The following is a 26,048-nucleotide window of genomic DNA, read 5'->3' as shown; positions in this document are numbered from 1 at the left end:
GTTCAAACTTTCCCACCCCTATCTGAAGCAGCCAGGGATTGAACCTGGGACCTTTTTGCATACAAAGCCTGTTCTCTACCACTGAGCTACGGTGCTTCCCTGATAGATATAGGACTGCCCAAACTGGTCCCTGCATTTCACTGATAAGTGGGGAGCTGATCAATCCTTCTCTAATCAAGGCTAACTGAAAAGCTGAATTGAGTCAGTGTTGACTGCCTGTGCCTCTTTAGGGAATCACACCAAAGAAACGTGAGAAGGATGACCTAGTAAGAGGATCCCAGTTTCTGGCACAGTGGTCCAGTATATTTTTCTGCACTACAGATGCCCTGAAACAAGCCTAAAAATTGTGAGGGTTGTTTGTTTGGTGGCTGCTCGACAAGAAGCCAGTCAAAAGCACAAAAAGGGATTACATAATCAATAACATCGCAACTTGGTTGGTTTTTAGAAGTCAAATCTTTTTAAAAATATAATAAACTTTACAGCAGAAGAAGTCTATTACATATGACAGATTTCCAGTCGTTCACATATTTTGTGGTTAACACACATACCACAGGTACGAAGCCCACATTTTAAAGAAAACCGTCACCAACCTTAACTTTAAACAAGAACAGGATAACACAGTGGCTGCTGAGAACAATTTTTGAAATCTGCTGCAGTTAATGCACACAAATGTACGATCCATCAAAGGATAGATCCCTTCCCATGGAATAGGTAGCAGAGCCAGAATTATGAGGTAACAGGATTTATTTACTAAGGGTGCAATCCATTGCATGTTTAGATGGGGGAAAGTCCTATAATTCCCAGCATGCCCCAGCCAACATCATATTAACATACCAACCAGCATAGGAAGCAGGCCAAGAAATTGGATTGTCAAGTTCTTGCCTGGTTAAGATGTCTATAACTCTCAATGCTTTACTGAACTCTCAACGCTTTGTTGGAGATGGTTGCCTTCCCCTTTGCTTTCTATGGCCTGTAAGATTCTAATTCTGCCCACAGCAGAAGAGACAGGGTAAAGAGACTAGGTTGGCGCAAACCAGCGAAGCAATTAAGTGGGGAAACAGTAGGGGCCCCTTGCCATAACTGTGCTTCTAAAGGAATGATATACCATTTTCTGGCAAGCACATGGCAATCCTCCCAAGAGAGGCTTCTGAAAGTCTCATCAGTTCAGGTGTCATGTTCCATCAAGGAAGATACAACCTCTTCCTATTACAATTAGTACGTCAATACGAAGTTTACAAACAGGAGCAAAGCTAACTGCTTCCAAGCCCCGTCTTTTCATCCTCTTTCCACTGGTTTTAGAATAGTTTCTCATTTTCACCTATTGTAAAAGAAAATGAAGGCTTTCAAGTACTCAGCCACTGGTTACACAAAGCCAACTTCAGCACTGGAGGAACAATTACTCTTACTAGCAATAGCTGAAATGCAGCTGTAATGCACCAATTCATCATGTTTGGACCTGTTCTAATGAGTCTCATTACTCACAAAAGAAAATGTTCTTAAGAAATTGGATACCAACTGCAACAGGTTCCAGTGTATATATCCCAGGTAACATCCTCTTCTCTACTGCTAGTGAGCAATGCATTTCTGTCATCCCTCAAAAGTGCAATATTAGGACAAGTCAACATAAATCATAAATAAATAGCCAGTGTTTACAAGTACCATGAAGCTTTCCTTGAACCAAAATAATATTTAAACAAACAACAACAAAAAATACAGCTTATAGAGGCAGGCTATTCTTTTCCATTTGAAAAAAAATACTTATAAAATAGATAGCAACAACTTCCAAGAAAGTTAAATCTTTTAACACTACTAAAACAGTTACTTGAATATTTCTTTTCAGCTTATCAGTAAAAGTATACAAACATGTTCTACAAAAAAAAAAGTTACAGCTTGCATAGAAACATTTTGTCGTGTGCAAATTTTACTAAAATAAGGCTTGAGTGTTTAGGTAGCAATCTAGTATTTTCAAAGAATGCTGAGAAATGGCAGGGAAAATCTCCCCACAGTCTGCACTCAACATCCATTTACTTATTTCGTCTAAACTTCAAAGGAGCCAACAGCTGAATGTCAGACTTGTCCACAACATAAGGCAACATGGTATGTATTTCAGCACAGCACCTGCTTTAATCAAGTCGCAAGCTTATGTATATTGAATCCATTTGGATTCAGAACTCCATCCATTGGTAAAGCAGAATTTAGGCGAAGGATTAACACCCCCTTCGATAGACAAGTAAAAAGTAATTTACATAAAAGGCTTATTGGATTTCATGAATGGTCCCCTAACCATCCTCTTAGAGCACAATCCTACACATGTTTGGACAGAAAAAGTCCAACAGCTCCCATCATTCCCCAGCCACTGTTTACACAATTGTGCCTTTTTAACCCAAAGTGTCTACAGCGCGTTTTAAAGAGGAAAACCGAGGTAAGTAAAATCAAGGGTGAGAATTTGGTAAAATAAGAAGCAGTTTCATTAATACATCAAGTTCGTATGTTGCACAGCGGGAGATAAGGCCCAACATAATGATGTAACAATTTCCCCTGAATCAAGTATTACCCAGGAATATAAAGTATTTTCTTTTTTTCCTTTAGAAGTAGCTCTGTTAAAAACAAAAGTTAAAATGTCTTCAAAAGTCTTAAAATTAATAATAATCCTCAAAATCACCAAATACTTTGTAACACAGAATGGAATGTTCCTGTGCGAGAGCTGCCAGCTCTTTGAGGAACTCCGGGAAGAGGGCAGCGGCAAGGGTCGCGTTCCGGATGTGCAGGGGGACGCTGGGAAGAGCGGTTCCTTTCTTTGCCTTACTTCCTAAGAAAGGCTGCAGGAAGGCTTGGGAAGCTTCTGAAAGGTTCCTGCCTTTCCCAGCAACGTTGTGCTGTGCATGGTCTGAAATCCAAGAGAGAAAAACATGATCATTTTTGTACTGAATTACAGAAAAACCTAAACAATTATGCAAAGGTGAAAAGTACTCAGAACTCCCGGGGCTCCAATATTCTACCTACGTTTTACAGGTTTAAGGTATCGTTACATTAAGGGGAAATTGCACTGCTTACCCGGGATGTTTGTGCTTTTGGGCGTGGTTAGTATGGGCTTAATTACACGGACAGAGAGGGGCAACCACACGGTTTGAACTGAATAATTCCCCTCCGTTCAGTTCAATTGACAGTGTTATCTAGTGGCAGATGATCCTGCTGTTTTTAGGATGTTAGCACTTTAAAAGTGGTTCTTTTCATGGCGGAATTTGCAACGGTTGCCACAGGAGACATCCTCGTTGTTCACAATGTCATGTAATCGACCTGCAAACTTCCATGAGTGGCCAGTCATAAGCGTGCTCTAAATTGCTCGTTTAGAGAAGCCCCTAGTCTCTCCTGCATGTTTTAGTCAAGAAGCAGCCTAGAATCATTTTTAAGAGTTGTTCCTACAGCACGTCTAAGTGTGCAAAGTGCTTTAAGATTCTCACAAACGTCTTAGGAATTTAGGTCAGGCGTATTCTTATTTTACCAATACAAAACTGAGGCTGAAAGTGATTAACTTGTTTAAAGCTATCAAGTGAACTGAACAGGGATCTAAATTCAAGTCTCTGGGGTCTAGCATCTCACGCCACTAGCTTTACACCTGTAGGCAATGTGAAAGAGCAAACAGAGTTCACAAGTGCTAGTCCTCCTATTAAGATACTAGCACCATACAGGGGCACCTTCCCCAACTTGGTGCCCTCCTGATGTTTTCGACTTCAATTCCCATCAGCCTCAGCCAGCATGGCCAACGGTCAGGAATGCTGGAGTTGCAGTTCAAAACATCAGGCAAGCCCCAGACTGAGGAAAAGCTTTCCAGTTCCAATAGATATGTCTGCATATGCATCTGTTGTTCTACATGCTATTTATCCTAAACTAATCATAATTAAAATGCAACATAAATCTTTCATGATTCAAGAAGCGATGTGTTCCTAATTTCTTTTTATAATTTACTTATAAAAATACATTTCCTTTACAGCTTTGGGAATAAAGCATTAATTTTATTGGTAAATTTGAATCTAAACGTCCCACAATAACCTCATGCACAAATAGTTCAAATAATCTTGTACGGAGCCATTACTGCAGGCCATTTCTACCTTATATTCCCTAATTGACATAATGATATGTGTTGATGGACAACTGGCTGCAGGCATTGCAATTTGATTGCTGGCATTGTGAGCCTGTCTGAAAGCCAAAGCTGCCAGCTACCCAGCCATTTGTTTATTCTATAAGCATTCGTCAGGAGACCTCAAAAGCTGCTACAACATGGGGGCGAGGCGAGAGGCAGCGGAGTGCGTGTGTGGAAACAGCATGGAGAAAGTGTCTGTGCGGCCTCTGCTTCACGGAGTCGTCCAAAAGTACTCGATATGAAGGATCTTGGCAATTGATCAAGCCTAAAAAATGTGGGGGGGGAGGTCTGGTGGAGAACTACAACGTATTTTAAAAAGGGGGGAAAGACCAATACTTCATGAATACATATTCACTGAATGTTGGGACTCGTTCACACAGCATGCACATTTTGGATAGATGAAGCAGGGTTAGGAATATGATAGGCACAGATTTCATGGCAGGGCCTTGGGGGGCATGTAAAACAGTGGCAGGATCCAAAGAGGCATAAAACCAATTCCAGTACCCCAGGACTGGTTTTGCCTCTAACTGAAGTTCTCAAGGACCCAGGAAAAATGCTTTCGAATAGGAGGATATGACATGCAAGTCAGCTGTTCAAAGTAATATCCAGTGGGGTAACACAAACCACTGGTATTAACCAAAGCAACTCATTGGATCCCAGCCTTCATACATCGGCTGCCAAATTCAAAGTCCATAGGACAGTTATCATGCCTTACAACACGAAAATCTTCTGGAGTATGGTTCCAATTCCTATGAGCTCTGGTAAACATCTTAGTTACGGCGTATACCCTTGATAGGCTAATAAGTCATTAAGTAGCAGACAGTAGTTTTGCAGGCTCCCTAACATTAGAAGATGTCAGCATGCCAATTAGAAATGGAGAAATATCAAGATAAACATCAAAGGGGGGAATAGGCATTCATTGCTTCTCAAAACACTACTGAAAAGCATCAAATTAAATCAAGCAGAAAGACAAGGGGCTTACTCTAAAAAATAATAAACAGAGTGACTTCTTTATACATTCCACAGCCAAGCAATTAGTCACTATGGTTACAGTTCTGCAGTAAGATTCTGCACATTCCCCATCACTTCTGAACACAGCTTCTAATGAAAACTCATATCCACAACAGCTATGCACGAACGGGCCTCTGGTACAGTGTTTCTAGCAAGATGAGAACAAGGGCTTCTTGGGTGTAGGAACTGAATCCTCAAATCAGAACGCATAGCGACTGCAATCCCAGAAAAACAGGTGGTGTTTTTCCAGAAGGTTCCTTCTCAGCGCCTGCCCTCAAACAACATCCAAGTGACCTCTTAGCCCTTTTCCAGATGATCCCCCAAACAGAGGTATGTTGTTCTTCCATTTAGCCATGGCTGCTGACAAACCTACTGCTACATGAATTTGTCTAAAAGCTGCCTATCACTGCATCTTGCAATGGTAATTGCATGCTGTGTGAAAGAGCACTTCCATTTGTATTATTACAAATCTTAACCTATAACCAAACTGATATCTGTAATGAGGGGGGAGCAATAACCTTTATTCAATTCCTCCACACCTTCCATAATGTTATGAAGCTGATTTTTCCCTCTTTGTTATCTTTCTTCTAAACTAAAAATCCAGCTCAGAGCTATCTTTAATGGACCTCTTTACAGTTTGCTATGGATTTCACCATCCTGAATAATTTGGAGTCCGCAGCACAGTGGCACCATTAGGGCTGGGCTCTGGAGCAGAGGTCTGCCTGTGCAGCTCAACTGAATGAGCGGAGGGGCCTCCAAACACAGCAAAGACGTAGCGTAGCGATGCCTTTGCCTATTGGCTGTGGAGCATCCAATAGGGCTATGAGAGGGGGAGGGTGGAGAAGTGAGTGGCAGCCACATTTGTCTGTACAGCACCATGTACACTGATGGTGCTATATAAATAAATAAATAAATAAATAATAATAATCCCCCTTTCAGAGAGAGAGAATTTGTGAGCTTCTGAGGACAGGATTGGTTGGTGCTGCCGCTACTGCTCTTCCTCGCCTCCTCAGTGTCAACTGTGCCACAGCTGCACCATGGCCCCCATATTTTCAATCACCTTGAGGCTCCTTTACTCGGCTCCACAGATCAGAAAATTAATTCCTCCCCCTTCTACCCTTGCAGCTTGGTTTAGGATGGTGAATCCTTATTGGGATAGCAATAGGAAAACGGTGCTACTAGTAATGCCGAAACGACTATTTAATAGGTGCTTGTAACAGTCCATAACCACATGCCACACAGCAGCACTCACAAGAGCAATAGGAGCCCTGGCTGAGGGAAGAGGCGCATATTCCGAGCGACAAAAACATGCTTCAAAAGTGCTTCGAATCAGACAGCCCATGCAGTAGTAGCACTGCCTTGACAGGGGGTATCAGAATTCCAATACAATGTATTAATAGCTGCTACTTATTCATCATACGAATAACGGTGTGACAAGGCCCTTAATGTCCAAAGTTTAAAAAGCAGTTTTGGAATTGGGCAGAAGAGCGACTTAAGGTACCTGGCCACTACTGCACATGGATAACTTCTTTTGAGTTTCCCCATACACCATAGTTGTGCAAAAAACTCCCAAACATTTTTTAAGTTAAGGGCATTTAAGTTGCTGCCTGGGGAGAGAGTTGAAGAACATGAAGGTGCTTGTGTGCTTCCCTCAATCATAGACTCAGTTCACACAACTCGTTTATCTATGGTGGTTTTAGAACTCCACGGTGGAGTTTTTACACCACTGTTGAGAAATGTGTTGTCTGGAGGGAAAACTCCACCCCATGGTGGAGGTTTTTTTTTTTTAGAAAACACCCCATGCTGAATATCCACACTGTGCATAGGAGAGTTCCTGCACAACCGTTGTGTTGTGTGGAAAGCTCCATGGAGTTTTCTGTTGCATTGAGTTAACTTTTCCCACTGGCTACAGAGTTCCCTGGCAAGAGTGGTGAAAGGAGGGAGTGCCCCTCTAGGACAGCTGCTGGGATTGGGTTTTTTTCCCCAGCAATGGCTGAGGGGATACCATCAGGAGGACTGGGGTAGGAGAGGGGGTGGAGGAACTGTCAATCAAACATCGCATTGCCTTTGACTCAACACCACAGTAGCCCGCAGTCACACAACGGTGGAGTTAGAACATGCTGTGTGGGAGGTACCCCCTTATAACTCAAACGCTGAGTGGAGTTTTCCCACTGTATAGAGAAACATGTCTGAAATGAGCCACTATGTTTTAGTACGCTACTCATGCCCTGGTTGTTGCAGTAAATCTTGACTCTGGCTAATACATCAGAACTGGTGGCAATATATCCAAAAAGCAGCTGCAGTAGCGGAAGCTGTTCCATATGATAGGATCCAACATCTCTTCCCTTTACCCTGAAGGGATTATGGCTAGGCTTATTTTTAACACAGTCCACGCCACTTGAGAGGGCGCATTCATGAGATGTTGGGCATGCTCATCTCTCACGACAATGCGTGAACTGCAGAGCCTTTTCCTACTCTGAATGTTTCCTAAATGAATGTTTGCAACCTCTCTCCCAGTCAAACGGTCAGGCTAAAAATAACGCAAGGCATGCACATATATCCTGCCAGTCCTGTACATAAAAAACATAATGGTTACTCCCTTGAGGAGCTGGAAATTATGGACGAAGGGTCCCTCATTTGATCTAAAAGCCATGAAACGTATTGGGTCAACTTAAGCAAGTTACTATTTCCACCTACTCTACCTCAGAGGGTTGCTGTAATAACAACCCAGGAATCCTTATACTGAGTCAGACCCTTGGTCAATCTAGCCCAGTATTGTCGACACTGACTGGCAGCAGCTCTCCAGGGTTTCAAGCAGGTGTTTATCCAGCCCTGCCTGGAGATGCTGGAGATCGGACCTTGACTGTTCTGCATACAAAGCAGGTGTTCTACATTCAACCATGATCCTCCCTGTACGCTGTCCAGAGCTTCTTGGAGGAATAGCAGGATATGAGGGAGGGGAGGAGACATACCTATGTGGTAGAGCACATACTTTGCATGCATAAGGTTCCAGGTTCAATCCCCAGCATCTCCAGTTAAAAGAATCAGCTAGCAAGTGATGGCAAATACCACTGCCTCACTGTGGGCTAGCTGGACCAATAATCCAACTATGTATAGGGCAGCTTCTTATGGTCCTACAAAAGTAATATGATAGCTAATTTTACCCTTACTAACAAGGAAGTAACAAATGTTATGAGAAAGTTGCTTCACCCTATTTCTTAAAGTTAGCAGCCAGGGGCTTTTAGCTAGAGCACATTTGCATCATCGGATAGCTCTGCAAAGAGCCTTGATATATCATACCATATCCCTTCCTCAAGTTGTCTGAAGATAGCCCAGGGTTTCAAGGATCCTACTTTCCCATCCACCTTTCAGGTCATACAATCACAGAATTGTGGACTTGGAACGGACCATAAAGATCATCTAGTCCAACCCTCTGCAATGTGCAGGTCCAATGGGGTTGAACCCTACACCAAGCTAAGTGACTAGGGGTCAACTATCCCTACACACACACACACACACAAAAGATTTTCTGTCTTTCTGTAACTAAAAAGAAGAGGATTGGAAGGATGTTTTACAATAGTTTTAATCCCAATAATTTTAAGACTAACGTATTATTAAAGCAATCAACAACATGCTTGGGTAGTATGGAAACATAGTTTCTTCTTCATTTATTAAAATCTTATTAAAACAGGAAATATTAGTAAGACATATTTTTATATTTGATCTTATTAAGAACTTGCCTTTGGTCAACGACTCTAGAGGAATATCCGACATGTCCACTCTTAAAAGCAAGTACTGTTGGGCTTGTACCAGAAGACCAGGGAAATCCTTTTCAATGGAAGCAAACTGTTCAATTTTGTTTTTCACAGATGCCAGCACCTGCCAAAACAATAGCAGCAATAAATCTTCATATTGTCATTTCAGTTATGTACTGAATTATCTGTGTACTCTGTCTCTTGCTCTCAAAATCGCATTAAAGACTGTTACAGTGCCAAGCTCTGCACAACAACATTATTAATGTATTAACTTTAAGGCACCGTTCCGCAGCACCTGAACAAAAAGTTCAAGGTAAAATATCTGCAAATCTTCTGTTTAAGGAGCAAGGACTTCTGAAACTGACACACTCTAATGAGGTTTAATTAGAAACAACGGAGACACGGTAGGTTTCCAGATTTTTCGTAACAACCCTGGAAATACTGCAGAATGAGGTCACAAGGAGTTAATCCTAAAATAGGCAAGGAAAGAAAATGGAAAACAACAAACTGAAGATAAAACAAATTGCATTTGCTTGCATTCATTTTTTTAAATTTTATTTTACTGGTCTTGGGTCTAAAATGAGTTTGCAAGCTGCTTGGGGCAAAGATTCTTTTTTTCCTTTTGCTTAGGTTACTTTGCAGAGCACCACATGTACACGGATGGCACTACATTAACAATAAACACAAAGAGCATAAAGAATAATAATAATGGCATGGTATATTTAGAACAATGTTATTCTCAAACAATAATGAAGTACCTGATATAAGGACCGAACACTAGGCTGAAATACCATATTGGTATTGAGCAGAAAGGAACGGAGAAGAGGTTGAGGGTAACTGGCCAGATGAGTAATGATGCCAATGAGCAGCAAATTCACATGCAAGGAGTTTTCCAACATGTTTTCCAGTTTTGATAGCACCACACTGATGAATGGTCCTGCAGATTTAAAAAACAACAACACGTGGTTAGGAGAACAAGCATTAAACAGCACAGTTTTCAGCCCTATGAGCCACTTGTGCTCAAGATGAGGGCTCTGTGTTGGGCATCACATGCTAAGCACCCCCTGAACTTTATCAAGCTGACTTCGTGCTGATTAGCTGGGGGGCAAGACAACCAGGGCAAACTGGAGTCTAGCAAGAGATACCCCCACCCCAGTGCATGCTAAGTTTTCTCCCCCCCCGCCACCACAACCCCCCCTTAAATTTCCTGCCTTAAAATCCTAAACCCCTCCGACCCACACACCTACTCATCCCCCTTCTTTCCCACCAATTCTCCGACCCAACCCCCTTTAGTATGCTGCAGTGGCACCATGACTTTAGCAAGCCAACGGAAGAACACCCACCCCTTTCCCTTCTCTGACACATGCCAACAGTTGCCCCTGGGAAATATAGTTTCCAAATGACTAAATTAAATCAAGAAGCCCTTTGGGAAACTACATTTCCCAGGGGCTAATGTGGCCTATCCCGGCATGCTTCAAAGAAGGGAAAAAGACAGGGGGAGGCCTCTCTCTCTTCCTTCAATTCCACTAACACTTGCAATGGCTTGCTGCTGCCTCCTGACCTGGTGCCGTTCCAGCCCAGGAAGCGCAGAGGGTGGGACGGAGGGAGGGAAGGAAAGTGAAGGCCTATCAACTGAGGCCTATTAACCTTTTCTCAAAAAAAAAGTGTCATAGAGATGGGATTATTAAAACACACCATTCCTTGTTTAACATAGCCCTGTTGCCCAATGCACAATGTCATGAGTTAAGAACCAGTTCAGCATAATAAGATTGCCCGCACCCTTTTCTAGAATATATAGTTCTCCCAGGATATCAGCTCCTATAAATCAATCTTCCTTATCATCTTGCTTTTCAGAAAAAAAACATGATGGGATGGAAGAGCAGTAACTGTGGCTACAGAATGGTAAACTTTTCTGGAAATGGATAGACATCTGTGGATGGAAAGGAGCTCTTGCTGTACAGATGAGTTGCTTCTGAAGACCCAACCACAATACAAATAAATGGCCCTGTCACCACTAAGCTAGCTTCAAGCACCTTGTTAGATGAAGAATCTCAGGTGACAAGTAGAGGTTTACAAGCTTTGCAAGAGGAGTAGCACAGACTAATTAGATCAAAATTAATGATGTTATACAAAAGTCACCATGCAGGCACAGACATAAAACTAATTGGGGTCCTATTCATAATAAAAGTTTTATTTGCCACATTACATTCCCATTACTGAAATGCTGATTGTGTCCTTGTTGGTGGATGAATGGGTTGGGGCTTGTATTGCATACATTATTAGAAGAAACGGACGCTATTTCTTTCAACAAACATAAAGTATTAGAGTCCACATTGTATTCTGGAAAAAAAGAATCTGTGTGTATACTCCCTTGATAGGGAAACTTTGATTTAATGTTATAATCCTATGGAAAAAGAGTAATGAAACCCTAAACTGTGATTGTGCTCAAACCCATAAGACTGGCAGCTAGGCATTATGGGTAACTAGACAATATATTTAATAGCTATACTTTATATGACAATGAATTCCCAAATGCTGCCAAAAAAAAAAAAGCCAGGATGGTTGGAAAATGGGGAATTAAAGAGACTCCTATTTAAATATTTGTACAGATTACTGCCAAACTCGGAGTCTCTCAAAAGGCTTAACATGCCAACAGAGGTTTAAAAGTAGTAAATAAATAAATAAATAAATCCCAGGACTGGAATCTTGATGTTCAGTACAAAAAATACTGTTGCTACAACAAAGTGAGAAGTAAGACGCCACTGAAAGAGTTGAAGATGCATTAATATTATATTCATTTGAAACATCAGGTGTGTGTTTTTAATTTGGCTACAACCAAAAGATCTGTGTAGGTTTTGTTTTACCAAAGTTGCTATTGTTTAAAAACCACAAAGGTCTTTTCGTAAGAGAAATCCAAGTATTGGTGAAGTTTCCTTGTTAATTATTTTGTGCATTGATCAGTCAACTGTACCAGTAGAAGGGAAATTCTTCCTAGACCAGATTGATACATCTGATAGCCACATGCTCTTTCAATTGTTTTACCCAGTTTGTCAGCATATTTCACATGCTCTTCTCTCACCCCACCATCCATCCCCTGCCATATTATCTTTCATCCCCTGCCATATTATCTGGATAATTCTGCTCATGTTTCTATTGTCAGGACATTTGTTTCAGATTGGGGGTGGGGAGGGGGCAGTTTGGTCATATTTGGTATTTCCAACCCATCTACCACCATTCTTAAAACTACTGTTTGTTTTCTGTATTTTATAATAATATGAATCTTCATATCATGGGATACTAGGAGCTAAGACAGTCAGAACAAAAAGTGATCCAGGAGCTATAAAAGCTACACAAGTAACACAGCCACTATTTCCAAACCAAAATTCAGTGTGCTCTGCTGCATAATCCTGCTCGATAGTCCCATGGGTAAGTGCAACACTAGAAATCAAACGGAAGGAAATACAATAACAGCACTGTTTGGGACATTTCATATTTGGGGAACAGGGTGCCTCAATGTGCGTTTAAAATGGGGCAGATGGACATAATGGCAACAGAGCTGCCATCTAGTGCTCAAAAGTGAAAAGCAAAAGTCGCTAAAATAGGACACTGCAACATCCATTTTACAATAAGTACACAGGTTGGTTGGATTTTTTTGCCTCACTCACTAGAAATAAGATCAATTGCCAAATCTCTTTTTTGTAGTAACTGCTCTTCAGTAACACCTGGTCTATTACCCCCTCTCTTAAAATATGTTGAAATGATGCTGCTATTGCAGATTTTCTGTACAGGAAATATAAATTTTAAGCTATTGAAATGGTCAAGAAAAATCTGAGATCAAAGCCAAGAGCACAGCCACAAACTTAAGCATACCACAAGATTCAACGTCAATATAATAAAGAGATTGTTTCTTATTCATATGCCTCTTTCCTCCAGCCAGAATATTATTATTTAAAAGGGTTTGAAAGAGTTTAATTAGCTGAACTAATTAGAACATCCCACCTGTAAATGGGATATTCGGATTCCTTGCAGGATTGCTGGAGCATATATCTTTTGGACCAAAGGGTGAAGGCATACTTTCTGCTGATGGAGTATCAGCTGAAAAATTTTCAAAGTCCTCTTCCTCTTCCACTGGAGAGATTGCATCAGGAATTAGCAATTTCAGTTCTACCAAGCCTGTAGAGTTAGAATCCAATTCTTTAATGATGTTATCACATTGAGAAATAAAATCCTCACTCTCTGGACTTAGCAACTTCATGTTATCATTGTGATCTGCTTCTGGGCAAGACAACTTCAATTCCAAGTCATGTTGCGCGGTTGATTCGACACTAGTCTCGTGGATTTCGGCTGTTGTGTGTTGGGTCAAGTCTGAATTCTTCCCATTGCACTCCTCTAAATTTGAATCTGATTGTGAGCCTTTAAGGGGACCATTGGTAGGAAGAACGTTTGGATTATCTGTATTTTGAGATTCTGACATTAAAGCTTCCTCCTTTAGGCTCTCTGCTTCCTGCACATCCTTTTCGGCACATAATCTGTAAACCATAACATCATCCTGAAAGTCCGATTCCTCTATGTAGGACCCTTTGATCAACATGATTGCATTTTTCTTCATTTCCTGAATGTGCTTTGGAGGCTTTGCAGGAGGTTGCGTGTCTACACTCCTTAAATCATCGTGCTGGGGAGAGCCCATTTCAGATCCAGGAGAAATCCCAGTATCATAGCTGTCATCCCACTCCAGCTCCATCTTTTCCCCCAACGAAGTCATCCGAGAGGAACTACAGGGGTTACTAGGGGTTCGGTACTGGAGTCGGAAAATGGGCTGGTCTAGATTTTTACCATCTTCCTCAGCCAGTGTTTGGATAAAAGTATGTGGATCAGGTTTTTCACCATCATATGGAGCAGACCAAACCCGGCAATCTTTCATGCAGTGGAGTATGAGAGTTTGAGCATCCCAAAGGTACTGTAGGTAACTGATATCAACGGTTTTCCCATATTCCACAATACAGGTGGAGTCTGCAACACCACTGCGGGAGGACTCTTCAAGGGAATCTGAAATGGAGGGGCAGAACAGTCACAGTTAGGGTATTCAAGAGTAATACAAACATTTATTCAAAGACATGAATATGCTTTTAATTGAATAGCTTGCTTACAAAGTTATCATAGATGTGAATCACATTAATATATAGTACCATTCAACAAGAGATATAGTTATGTAGAGATACTTGACCATTTGAATTAAGCCAAAGAAGGAAGACAAATATAGGCTAGACAACCCTATTTGCTAATGTAAATATAGCTTGGCACTTCCAGTTTTCTACTGTTATGAGAGATCTGACATTTATTTACACCTGCTGCTTCTTTGTACATATTTACACAGTCAAAAAAATTTCATTTTTCATATCAGTTCATAAATTGAAGTGCTTTTCTATAGATTAATCCAAGGGCTCTCACAATTCCTATGGGTTAACAATTTGCAATGACGTAAACAGTGATCTGTGTTGCCTTTGCAAAAACAGACAAACACCATATCCTATCCCTCACAAAATGAAGCATCTTCTCCCACACTCATACACTTTAATTTGACAATACTATCTGACGCAAATATATATTTGTATCTGTAGCTCCTTTAGGCTAGTATATTCCATATGATGCAGTATAGAGGGAGGAGAGCCTTACCAATGCATTGCTAGAGTTCTACATCAGTTTCTGTGCTTCTCCATTGGCCCAGAAAGAAGATTAATCTAACAAGCCCCTTCAAAATCAAGATCAACCTACCACAATTGGTTCAATGAACTCTGTTCCATACTACTACTGAATGAATTCCTACTTCAGTTCCTTCTATTGTAAGTTTAAGAAAATGCTCTTGAAATTTTTGATCCTACTGAAGTTTAGTGACTCAAGGAGGCTCACCTTTTCTTGTTGAGAATCAAATAAACAATGCAGAGCAACAAAATGGCCAACTGATTGAAACATATGTTTGTTTTGTGGGGAATAGACAAAGCCTAACAAAGAAATGTGGGGGAAGCCTGAATCTGATAAAATGTCATATGCTTCTTTGTACTACAGAGTGTCCTTTATTTTTATGGATGTCTCCGTAGCATTTTAATGCAGTAGTTTGCCTTGAACAACAAGAAGAATGAAATGTTTTTCACCATAAAATGTGCATTTTTTCATTAGTATTGCTCTGCTTCCTCCATCTGACTGATTTGTCAGCCATAAACACAGAAACAATGAGGAGTTAAAGATCATGTCATTGGTCACTAGGAAGGCAATTTCCACAAAATTCCCAATAAATTTGTTCAGCTGACCTATGACCAAGATGTCCTGAGATATTTATGATGCCCTTGTAGAAAAATACAAAAGTTTTGGGCAATTGGCTCAAGTTTTATTAGTTTGCATGGATGACATTTCTTTCCATAGGCTGCGCTTTTGATGAGTCTGAACTTATTTAGATTTCATTTCCTCTTTATTTGGATTTCATTTCCTATCTCAAGATGTACTTATTTTCCCAGGCATTTCGACACTACTTATGGCCCAATTGTTCTGGGCTGCTTCTGTTGTGTTCATCATAGGCGGGGGGGGGGGGGGGGGAGAGAGCATGTTTTTGTGGATGTACACTTTTCATATTAAATTGTTTTTAAGTTATGATATATGGGGTTCATTTTTATTTGTATTATTGTGCTCATTGTGGCTTCTACTGATTTTGCTTTTTTGAGTTATATTAATTGTGGATTTCTGAACTTGCGTAAGTTGCTTTGAGACTTTTATTTGCAGTGGGAAGCAGGGTATAAATTTAATAAATTATAAAACACTAATAATACTGTGACAACAACCGCTGAGAGGCAGGTTAAGGTGAAAGAAAACCAGTTGCCCAGCTCTATCTAGAGAAGTGCATGACAAAGCATGAAGCTGAATTTGGGTTTTCCATATGAAACCCACTGGTGATGCAACGGACCACTTGTGACCGCCTTAATCTCTCTTCATCTACTCTCTCCCATAACGAAAAGGCACTGTTCAGAAATAAGAGTTTTCACATTTTTCTGCTTGCAAATGGCTCACATGTTCATGCACATACACAACCATTCTTGGAACAAATCTTTTCAATTACCACCTACTGTCCTGAGAGAAGCATCCCAGAAGCAGAGAGAGGAAGGCAGACAGGGTGGTCAGCAGGCAAAAATCACCTCAGGCCCCCGCTCCAGCTGGACTGTCCCCACCCTCCACAGGTCTATGACTACCAACTGCTCTGTGAAACAGATTTATAATGTTATTTTGTAATGGTTTTTATGAATTCATTGTTGTATTACTTGTAAGCTGCCTTGGTAGGATTTTATCCTGAAAGGCTGAATAAATACTTGCAATCAATCAATCACCAATAAATAATTCTTACTACTTGTAAGGAGATCCACAGTGAATGAACATTACATATATTCATGAAGGACCCAAAAGAAATATGGACTACTTATCATTCTGTTAGTTATTAGCACACTCCTTAATGGTTACTATCTACAGCTAGTATCATAGAATAGCAGAATTGGAAGGGGCCTACAAGGCCATCTAGTCCAACCCCCTGCTCAATGCAGGAATCCACCCTAAAGCATCCCTGACAGATGGTTGTCCAGCTGCCTCTTGAATGCCTCTAGTGTGGGAGAGCCCACAACCTCCCTAGGTAACTGATTCCACCGTCGCACTGCTCTAACAGTCAGGAAGTTTTTCCTGATGTCCAGCCGGAATCTGGCTTCCTTTAACTTGAGCCCGTTATTCCATGTCCTGCACTCTGGGAGGATCGAGAAGAGATCCTGGTCCTCCTCTGTGTGACAACCTTTTAAGTATTTGAAGAGTGCTATCATGTCTTGACTGGGGAACCTTTTTCTTGAACACAGGGAGTCAAGCAAACATCAGCAATACTTAAATAATATACTAACACTATCTTATGTGTAAGCTCCTTTCACAAGCACCATGTATTGGATCAAAAGTTGTCTTTCTCTTACAAAACTGCTGTTTTGCACCATGCCCTAGAGCAATGTGCTACAAAGGTGAAATTAAAAGATTATTTCTGCTTGCATCAGAAATCACACAAAGCGGTTATGTATGCAGAAACACTGAAACCTCCACATAATCTATTACAACAATTATGCAAAGTACTGTGCAAAGCCTTGCACAAGCTGTTGTGTATGCATTTACACAACCATTTTCCTTCTGCACCTGGGTCTTTGGATCCAACTCCATGTAAATTCTATGTTCTATGCAGTCCCTGACAGACTCTTAGCATTCTATGCGCATGAAATAGTGGTAACAGTACTCAGCATTTTAATCCACGTGCTGTATATGAGTAAACTCATTTTTCACAAAACCTCATTAGTTTGATGAAAGACAGTTTAGGCTGAGGAGAGAGCACAAGATCAGGACCTAGAAATCCTGGGCCTAGTTGATATTAAGACTAACATGGTAAGGAAGTGTTTTCACCTACCTCTAGGTAGAATATGAACCTAGCCAAACATTACACATGAGAGAAATCAAGAAACTTGATTGCAATCATAAGCTCACAACTTCGACTGCACATTGCCTGAATATACAATGAGGAAAGAGAAAAAAAATTAACACAAGGCTTGACCTTTCAGAAAACAGGTGAAATATTTACCTGCCCCATGTATGTTCTTTCTCCATAGGATATAATCTTTTTCTTGCCTTTCAAAAGTCAGAGTAATCCCACTAGAACAGCAGACTGGAGTCAAGGCAAGCAGTCTAGCAGCAGAAACAGAGTACCAGTCTCGTTCCCTCACGGCCCATCTTTGGCTGAACATGATGTGATTACAGGGTATCAAGTACCTAGAACAACAGAGCCTTTTGTTAACAAATTACAATTACACCTTTACAAGACAGACAGACAGAGGAGTTAGACCCTGTTCAGATGACACGTTAAGCCACGGTGGTAAAGCACTTTGAGCTAAACATTATGGCTTAGCGTGCCATGTGAACCATGACTTAGTATGTCGTGTGACCGTTCCTAACCATGATGGCTACATAATCACGGTTTAAAAACGCTCACTAACCATTTGATGTAAAAGCGTTAGCAGCCTAACCATGGCTTAGTGTGCTGTCTGAACAGGCTCAGAGAGTGATGTTCTCTAACACAGAGGAGAGAAGAAGGTAGATTGAGATCTATTGGTAGATTTGGAATAGATCACCAGAAGTTTTTGACTCTCAAATGTTTAAGACCAGCAAAAGCAAAAAATAAATTAAAAAAAATCCCCTTCTGAATTAGGCTGCTGAGATGGAAGAAAGCTTGGGAGAATTCTGGGTGTGGGTGTATATATATATATATAAGTGTGTGTGTGTGTGTGTGTGTGTGTGTGTGTGTATACGCGCATGTGAGAGAGAGAGAGGGATGGGAGGAGGCCCTAAACACTTTCAAATTTGTTCCTGCCCACCCATGGCACGCTCTCCCCTGCCCAAAAGTTAGTCAGGAATGAACGCAGCCCTCCAGCTGAATAAGTTCCCTATTGTTCATGTACACTATCACCATCCCTTCAGTGTTTCAGGCAAGTTCTTCCCATCACCTTCCAGGATATGCCATTAACCAGGAAGCCTTCTGCCTGCAAACATGTGCATTATTATTTAGTTACAGACTCCACCCAAATCACCAAATTACAAAAAAAGACTGACTGACTCAGCCTTTATGCTATTGTTTTGAACGCTGCTAAGTTACCAGCCTCCCTCATTTAAAAGAGAAATAAAGCTTGTTAATGATTGGGGGGGGGGGGAAACGGATAAAGATGAGTCATAAGGAAACAATGCTTAAGACAGGATGCTCAACTAAGCTATTTCTTTAAAAAGTCACAGTCGAGGAACCCTATTCCAGTAATAAAATAACATCTGGTAAGTAGTTGGAAAATGTATGAGTACAGAAGCAGAAGGTGTTTAAAGTCATGAGCTTGAAAACAGTTTTATCACTATAGGTTAGCTATCAAAATGATATATGGTGGAGGGGGTGGGATATTTCAAACCTTTAAACCATGGAACATGAAGTTGAGAGTCAAGAAATATATTCCTAGCTTTCCTTTCCACCTTTTTTTTAGGAACAAGACACATCACTCTGTATGCAGAAGAGCCTGTTAATTTAGTCTGAATGAATGCAAATTCCTTCACTGCTAAATTTGTGAGAAGCCTACTTTCATCCTAAGTGGTTTGTGATTTTTAAACACATTCCACTTTCATTCTTTCTTTTTCTTTCTTGTCACTAGACATCTAAGATTGACAGCGGGTTTTCCAGATGTGTGTACTGAAATAGACAGGGATGTGATCTTCACCCAAGGCACTGCACAGATATGTTTTTGTCCCCCATGCACAGTGTGGAGAAGACAACATGTATGCAGCAGGCATAAGATACTAATCATCAATGAGGAGATTGCACTGCAGTACCAGGAGAGAGAGAGAGAGAGAGAGAGAGAGAGAAACAGATGGTTTTTACCTTAAAACTAGCTGTAACATCACATCTTCACAATGCAAGCTGATAAGTGTTCTGAACAATGCCAAGGACACCACACAGAGCTGGGAAGTGATAAGCACAGTCAGAATCTGTAACTTTCCATCCTTTCCCGAGATACAAAATCACTTTGCATTACAGAGTAACACACAGCCTGAATTCTGCTATCTTTGAGAGAGATTAGGTGCAACTTGTAGTAAAACATGCATCTAATTTGGTTAGCATGCCTAAAGGTATGAATTTGGTTAGCATTCCTAAAGGTAAGCATAAAGACTGATATAAATGTAGATGTACACTGGCATCTATACAGAAATGTTTCTAAAGAGCAAGAAAAAGAAAAAGCTTGCCACTTAGTCAAATAAGATTTTTTTTTTATTTTAAAAAGGGAACTGAAATTTAATTAACTCCAAACTCTCAAGCATTTATATAAGGATCCCCCACCCTTTTGGACAGATTCATTATTTATATACAAGTCAAATTCTGTAGGAATGGTATTCTGCTATGTGTCTGGGACAGCTAATCCAACTGAAGGCATTTGAAGAAAATGGTTCGGTTTCTGACAAATGCAGAGAAACCTCCAATCTAGTACCATGACATTTTTTACAGTGATTAAATATGGCAGCTTAGAAATGGGAGACAGATTGTGTTTCTACGCCTTTTGAGGGAGAGGCATATTTCACTTCAACTAGACAGCATCTTCTGAAGAATCTTAAGACTAGTTCAGTTACAAAAGTTGAATGGTATCTGTAATTTACAATACAATCAATATGAAATATTGAGAAGATCTACTGTGAAACCCATTGTGTTTCATTGAAGGGGGAGTTTGGCTCGTGTTGAAATAAATACCTTTGCTATGGACTTGGAGAGAACTAAATTTTTAGAGAGCACAGTGCAAATGGTGCATTGCTTGGCTGACAATTTAAAAAAGTCAAAATTGCACTAAACGTAGAAAACAGGAGTAGGGAGAAAGCTATTCGCAACTCATGGGCATTCAGAGGTGGTACAATCACATGGATGACTTTCATGGCTCAATTCATGGTTCAATTTACATATTCCCACTAAAAACCTGTTGTATTTGGGGCTTCCTTAAGTCAAGGGAGAACAGCTCAAGCTTCCCTACTTGCATCAGTGTGTGTTTTTCTAATCAGATGGGCATGGAAATGTTTGAGCTCCCATCCTCAAGCACCGTAGTGCCAAGGGGTTCCCTCTTCCTGGCTGTTACAAGATCTCTAGATGTTCTCCTTCCCCACCCACCCATTCCTATTTCTGCATACTAGAACCACAAATCCCTGATTAGACAGCTACCTATTCTACTTGAATAAGTGAAGGCTGATCAGCACTTTGGACAATGCAGCAGTCAAAACTATATACAAGTCCATCCCTTGAAGTGGTGAGAAAGAAGAGCTTGTGGCAGTTACAGAAGGCCCACCTTACTGGCTAGGAACACAAGGTGGCACTAAATGAAAACTCATTCTGCAAGACAGCCTTCCCCACTGGTGTCCTCCAGATATTTTGAATTTCAATTCCCATCAACCCCAGCCAGCATGGCCAATGGTCAGGAATGCTGGGAGTTGTAGTCCAAAACATATGGAGGGCTCCAGGTTGGAGAATCCTGATGTACAATTATTTATTTTATTTGTACCCCCTATTTCTACCAAAAAAATTATGTATTTATTAAAACATTTGCATCCTGCCCTATTATCACCAGGATCTCAGAGCAGAATTCAGATAAAATCAAAACAATATAAACATAAATAATTTACACAGCTAAAATGTATTGGATCATTAACAAATTAAAACTGATAGAAAAATTGGCACTCGAGGCAATTAACACTAAATGAGATTCTGTGAACGGAACTCTTAAGCTCGCTTTTGCATTGGATATTGTATTGGTTCTTGCTCTAGCATTGCCATCAGTTGAAGAATGTGGAAAATATATTGATCAAAATTATGATCCTACAGAGGAATGGTAAATTAAGGAGTGGGGAGGGGGAGACATTTATTTTAACAAACAAGAAATATGAAATGAGAGAGAGAGAGAGAGAGAGAGAGAGAGAGAGAGAGAGAGAGAGAGATCGTCTTAATTTGTTCATGAGACAAAAGGAAAAATATTGTATATACTTGTTCAAGTGGGTAAGAGTGCTTGTACATTTAATCCTAACAATTATTAGAAAATCTTTCTGTAATAATAATGTGTGGGGATTTTATGCTATGGTAACATGCTGGAAGCTGTGTTGCTCATTTTTATACTTCACTAAGTTGCACAGCAAAGAACTCATTTAGCATCACTGATGCATTTTGGTGGAGCTGAGTTGCTTGTGGCTGGTGAATTCTTCACAATACCCGCCCCCTCTGTCAATGGAACAAATAATCATGGTTCAGCAGAGACCTCATTGGCAAGTTGCTAGCTACTGAGGCTGTTTCACAGTTAATATGTTTTGGAGCTGGAGTCACAGCAGCAAGTATATGTGCTGCATGCACTCCCTACTTGAAAATATTTATTTGGCCCAAGATGTCAGCCTTAAGACACTAATTTAATGCACAAACTGACTGTCCAGCACTTCTACCCATATGGTACTCTGCAGTTGTCATATGCCGGAGCGCCTCCTGCATCCTTTAATAGGAAGCAAGTGTGAGCCAAAGAGGGGCTCAGGAGGGGAGCTTGCTAAATGCAGACTGAAGCAGGTGTTCTCATTTCGGCGCAAGATTAAACTGCTTGCAAAGGGAAGCTGCTAGTATATTAACTATTTCTGTGACATAATTAATACACAACAAATATTTTCAGAAGGGGTCCTTGGCAGCCTGTTCAATACCAGAGAGATACTTTAATGCTCATCAAGCGGACAACATTATTACTACTATCATCATATAGATCAACATCATTATACCGAAGCAAGAATGCTGTGAAGACCACTTCATTCCATTGCTCTAAACTGAGACACAGTGAAAAGGTGAAATCTTGCTAGGGCCCATGTTAGTAATATATTTGGGGGGGGGGTATTATTTGGCAAGTATATACCATTAAATATTATAAAACTCCCCTTCTAAAACATGCCACTTCTGCTGTTGATTACATAACACACACATAACAACAACAACAACAACAACAACAAGGCTATTATTATTATTATTATTTATTTATTTATTTATATAGCACCATCAATGTACATGGTGCTGTACAGATAACACAGTAAATAGCAAGACCCTGCCGCATAAAGAAAAACACTTCAAACTGCAATTCAGCTTTATGCTGCTGTAGGGCTGATTTTACTGCTGACTCGTCAGTTTTACTGTTGTTTACATTAATGGTTTTATTGTTTTGTTTATACAATTAAATTTTATTGTATTTCTATGGCTGTTTTAATGCAGTGAGCTAAACTGGAGAACTCAATTTAGACAAAAGGATAGGATATAAAATTAAAATAAATAATTGAATAAAATAAACGCAAATTGATTATCTGAGAAGTTATACAAAATGGCACGGCCAGCACTACGGTCAAGCATAATAAAAATACTAATATCAGTTTTCTGATTTGTTTGGACAATGTTGTGATTAGATGGCTGAGACTTCGGAGTTCTAAAAATCTCAACATTTATTAATTGAAAATATGTTTCTAGTCCTCATGGTTGCAGAATATAATAACATGATTTGGCTGAATGCATTAAATAACAAGGATGCATTCTGAAAGGAAGTGGCAACCTGTTCCAAAACCAGAATCTGAACAGGAGACTGTTGGGAATACAGCAATTCTGAGTTCTAAAAGAAAGAGTAAGATAGAAGTATAATTAAAAAATAAACAGAAATTCAAAACAAATTCTAACCCTCAAACACCTTCTCCACCTGCATTCACATGACAAGCCATTGCAAGCCAGGCACCATGCAAAAGTAGCACCTATGAGTGCTCAGCATGACGCACTAGCCTCCATGGGTAAATTAACCCACAATGGGCTGTTATGTCATGCGAACCAGGTCACAGTGTTCACGGAGAAAAGAAACCTCTAGATTGTCAGAAGTGCATGCATCTTCTGTGACACTGCTGCAGTCAGATATTGGTCAGTCACTAGGGTGGACACTGGAAGAGCCCTAACACAGCAGATGACAGCAACCAGAAGTGTAAGCTACTTGATTTCTTTGAATGCACCATCCAAGGAATCAGGCTACATGAAAGATGCATCCAACATATTCTGCAAAAGACTTTCAACATCTGTAGCAGAATCACTCCATCTAAAATAAATGCCACTTTGGCGCCTGCACTATCATAACCGTCTCCTTTCATGGCCACTCCAAGCAGTCACTGCAACAGTTGGGATACTCAAATTTCCTTATTTTTCTCTTCCCACCTGTTTTCTCCTTCTGTATTGAGTCTAAAAAATTGTAAGCATGAAGGCAGGGACTTGTGTTTAGACACTAAATATTTTATAAATTTTAGACACTTTATGGTTTCACCATAAAAGCATATAAAAGAGAAGCTGGACTCAGAAATGAAATAGACCCATCTTAAAATGGAAAAAAATATGAACAACACATTTGTCCCAAACAATTCCACATACTAAAAGATGGCCGATTTTCTGTTCCTCTATTCTCACCCGAAATGGAGTGTTTATGCGACTTGTGAGAGTGTCCAAGATGTGTACATTCTCATGGCGATGCAGCAGGATGAACCGGAGGAAGATCTTGAGTAAAGCTGGCTCTGAAACACTCCGCAAGAAGAGATCCAAATATGCAGTTGTAGTCATTACTTCCTCCACAGTCACCTGAAAATGATTACAGACCATATCAACCTTGCTCTGATTATACAGGGTACACAGCCTCCATAATGATGCTAAAATAGGATGCATATATAATAACCATAATTTCTAAACAAAAAATGCTTGCTAGATCTACTTAAAAAAAAATGATTGTGTGCTGATTTGAGTATTTTGATTAGTTAATTAAAGTGCAAAAGTCTCATTGCCATGCTGGGAAGAGAAGGATGTACAGTAAATAACTAACCCATTCCCAAAATAATTCCAGTATTTGACTCTTGTCTTGAAGCTACTATTCATTAAATACCAAAGGTCTGCAGTTTGGTATTCACAGAAAGTATCGACAACAGATATAGGATTTATAATATCCTTCTGCTACCTTATATTTTCTCTTTACCTTTCCTGCCTCTAAATTGCCACACATTTCTCACCAACTGGAACAAATTCTCGTAAACATATGGGTTCCAGCTCAGTGTGTATGTCAGCAAGTAAATAAATAAACCATGCAGAAAACCCAATTCTTGTGGTATGGAAAGCAAAGTTCCACAAGTACAACTTACCACAAGAACGCTTAAGCTTTCCTTCCAGCATGCTGTCACTGGATTGTGGGACTATATTTTACAACCTGATTACTAGGCCAGGAAGTAACTACAGCTATCAACTTTAGCTAGCTGCAGACTTATCTATAGGAAGTAGCTAGCAGCGCTGAAAAAGCATACCAGCACAACTGGCTTGTAGACATCAGTACTCCCAAAAGTAAAACAAATGTGTCCAGAGGTAAATACCACTAGAAAGGAATATATACACTAGGAGTACATTTCCACTTACACCTCAGCCTCACCTGGTGGATATTTGCTTTTATAATAAGAAGTAATGCATGTTACTTTGCTAATGCAATCTTTTAAAGCACATTGATCAGAAAAGGTCTGATATTCTGGAACCATCTTTTGTGTCATTCACCAAGGGTGCAAAGTCAGCATTTAAAAAAAAAGTTACAAGTGAGCTTAATAAGCTAGAAAGTACAAATACAAATGCAGATGGGTCTGCCTATATGAAAAGGAGCATTAACCATCTTTTGTTTACTATTCTTCACTGGATAAATGAGGAGAGGTATTTAATTTTTTTTTCTTAAGGAAAAGACTTCAAGCTGTCACTTAAGAGCTAAGAGGATTTGGAAAGCACTCCAATGGGTGAAATTTGCATAAAATGCTGTAAATTATTTTTAAAATCTCTTGAGTCTTTTCATGCAGCACATTAGCTACATATGAGGGAATATCTCGTCACACTTTTTTATTAAGCATTTTTAAGATTGTAATCAAAAGCATACATCTTTCTTGGCTGGTAACATAATAACTTTCAACTAAATGAAATGGCTTCTTAATACTTTATACTTCTGTTCATATTTACATATCAAAAGGCAGCTAAGTACACTTCAGCATTCATACATTGCAAAAACTTATACTGCCATTTTAGGAGTTAGCTACCACAACTGCAACATAAATATATTTCGTTCTTTCTTATTTGCAACATTTATATACTGTTCTACATCTCAAACAGATTCTAGAGGGGTGAACAAAAAAAAAGATAATTAAAAGATAAATGAATAAAACACCAAATTTTAAAAATGCTATTTAAAAAAAAAACAATACTAGTAAAAACCAGAGTTCTTCAGTCAAGGAAGGCATCCTGAAATAAAGATTTTTTCAGGAGGCACCAAAAGCAAAACAATGTTGGTATCAGCCTGACCTCCAAAGGCAGGGACTTCCATAGTTAAGGGGCCAACATACTGAAGGTTCTTCTCTGGGTGGACTTCAATTGGTCCATACGTCCATGTGGAACCATCAGGAGCATTCCCTCTGATGACTTCAGTGACTGGGCAGGTTAATAAGGGAGAAGGCGCTCTCTCAGTTAT

The 26,048-nt window shown here is 40.0% G+C and overlaps 1 protein-coding gene across 1 annotated transcript in view; it reads right to left on the bottom strand.

Moving 5' to 3' along the window:
- Positions 1-1,056: 1,056 nt before the first annotated feature.
- The window catches only part of FHIP1A (FHF complex subunit HOOK interacting protein 1A), a 48,958-nt gene continuing 23,966 nt past the window's right edge, over positions 1,057-26,048 (bottom strand). The window contains exons 5-11 of the mRNA XM_063135595.1: positions 23,978-24,145; positions 19,376-19,455; positions 17,546-17,733; positions 12,907-13,953; positions 9,666-9,844; positions 8,893-9,031; positions 1,057-2,887 (exon numbers count right to left, since the gene is read on the bottom strand). Of these exons, the coding sequence (XP_062991665.1) occupies positions 2,640-2,887; positions 8,893-9,031; positions 9,666-9,844; positions 12,907-13,953; positions 17,546-17,733; positions 19,376-19,455; positions 23,978-24,145 (2,049 nt within the window). The 3' untranslated portion in view covers positions 1,057-2,639. The remainder of the gene's footprint in view (positions 2,888-8,892; positions 9,032-9,665; positions 9,845-12,906; positions 13,954-17,545; positions 17,734-19,375; positions 19,456-23,977; positions 24,146-26,048) is intronic.

The sequence above is a fragment of the Elgaria multicarinata genome, chromosome 10 (assembly GCF_023053635.1).
Source record: "Elgaria multicarinata webbii isolate HBS135686 ecotype San Diego chromosome 10, rElgMul1.1.pri, whole genome shotgun sequence".
Lineage (NCBI taxonomy): Eukaryota > Metazoa > Chordata > Lepidosauria > Squamata > Anguidae > Elgaria > Elgaria multicarinata.
The sequence above is the reverse complement of the archived record's forward strand: the minus strand, read 5'-3'. Positions and strand labels throughout refer to the sequence as shown.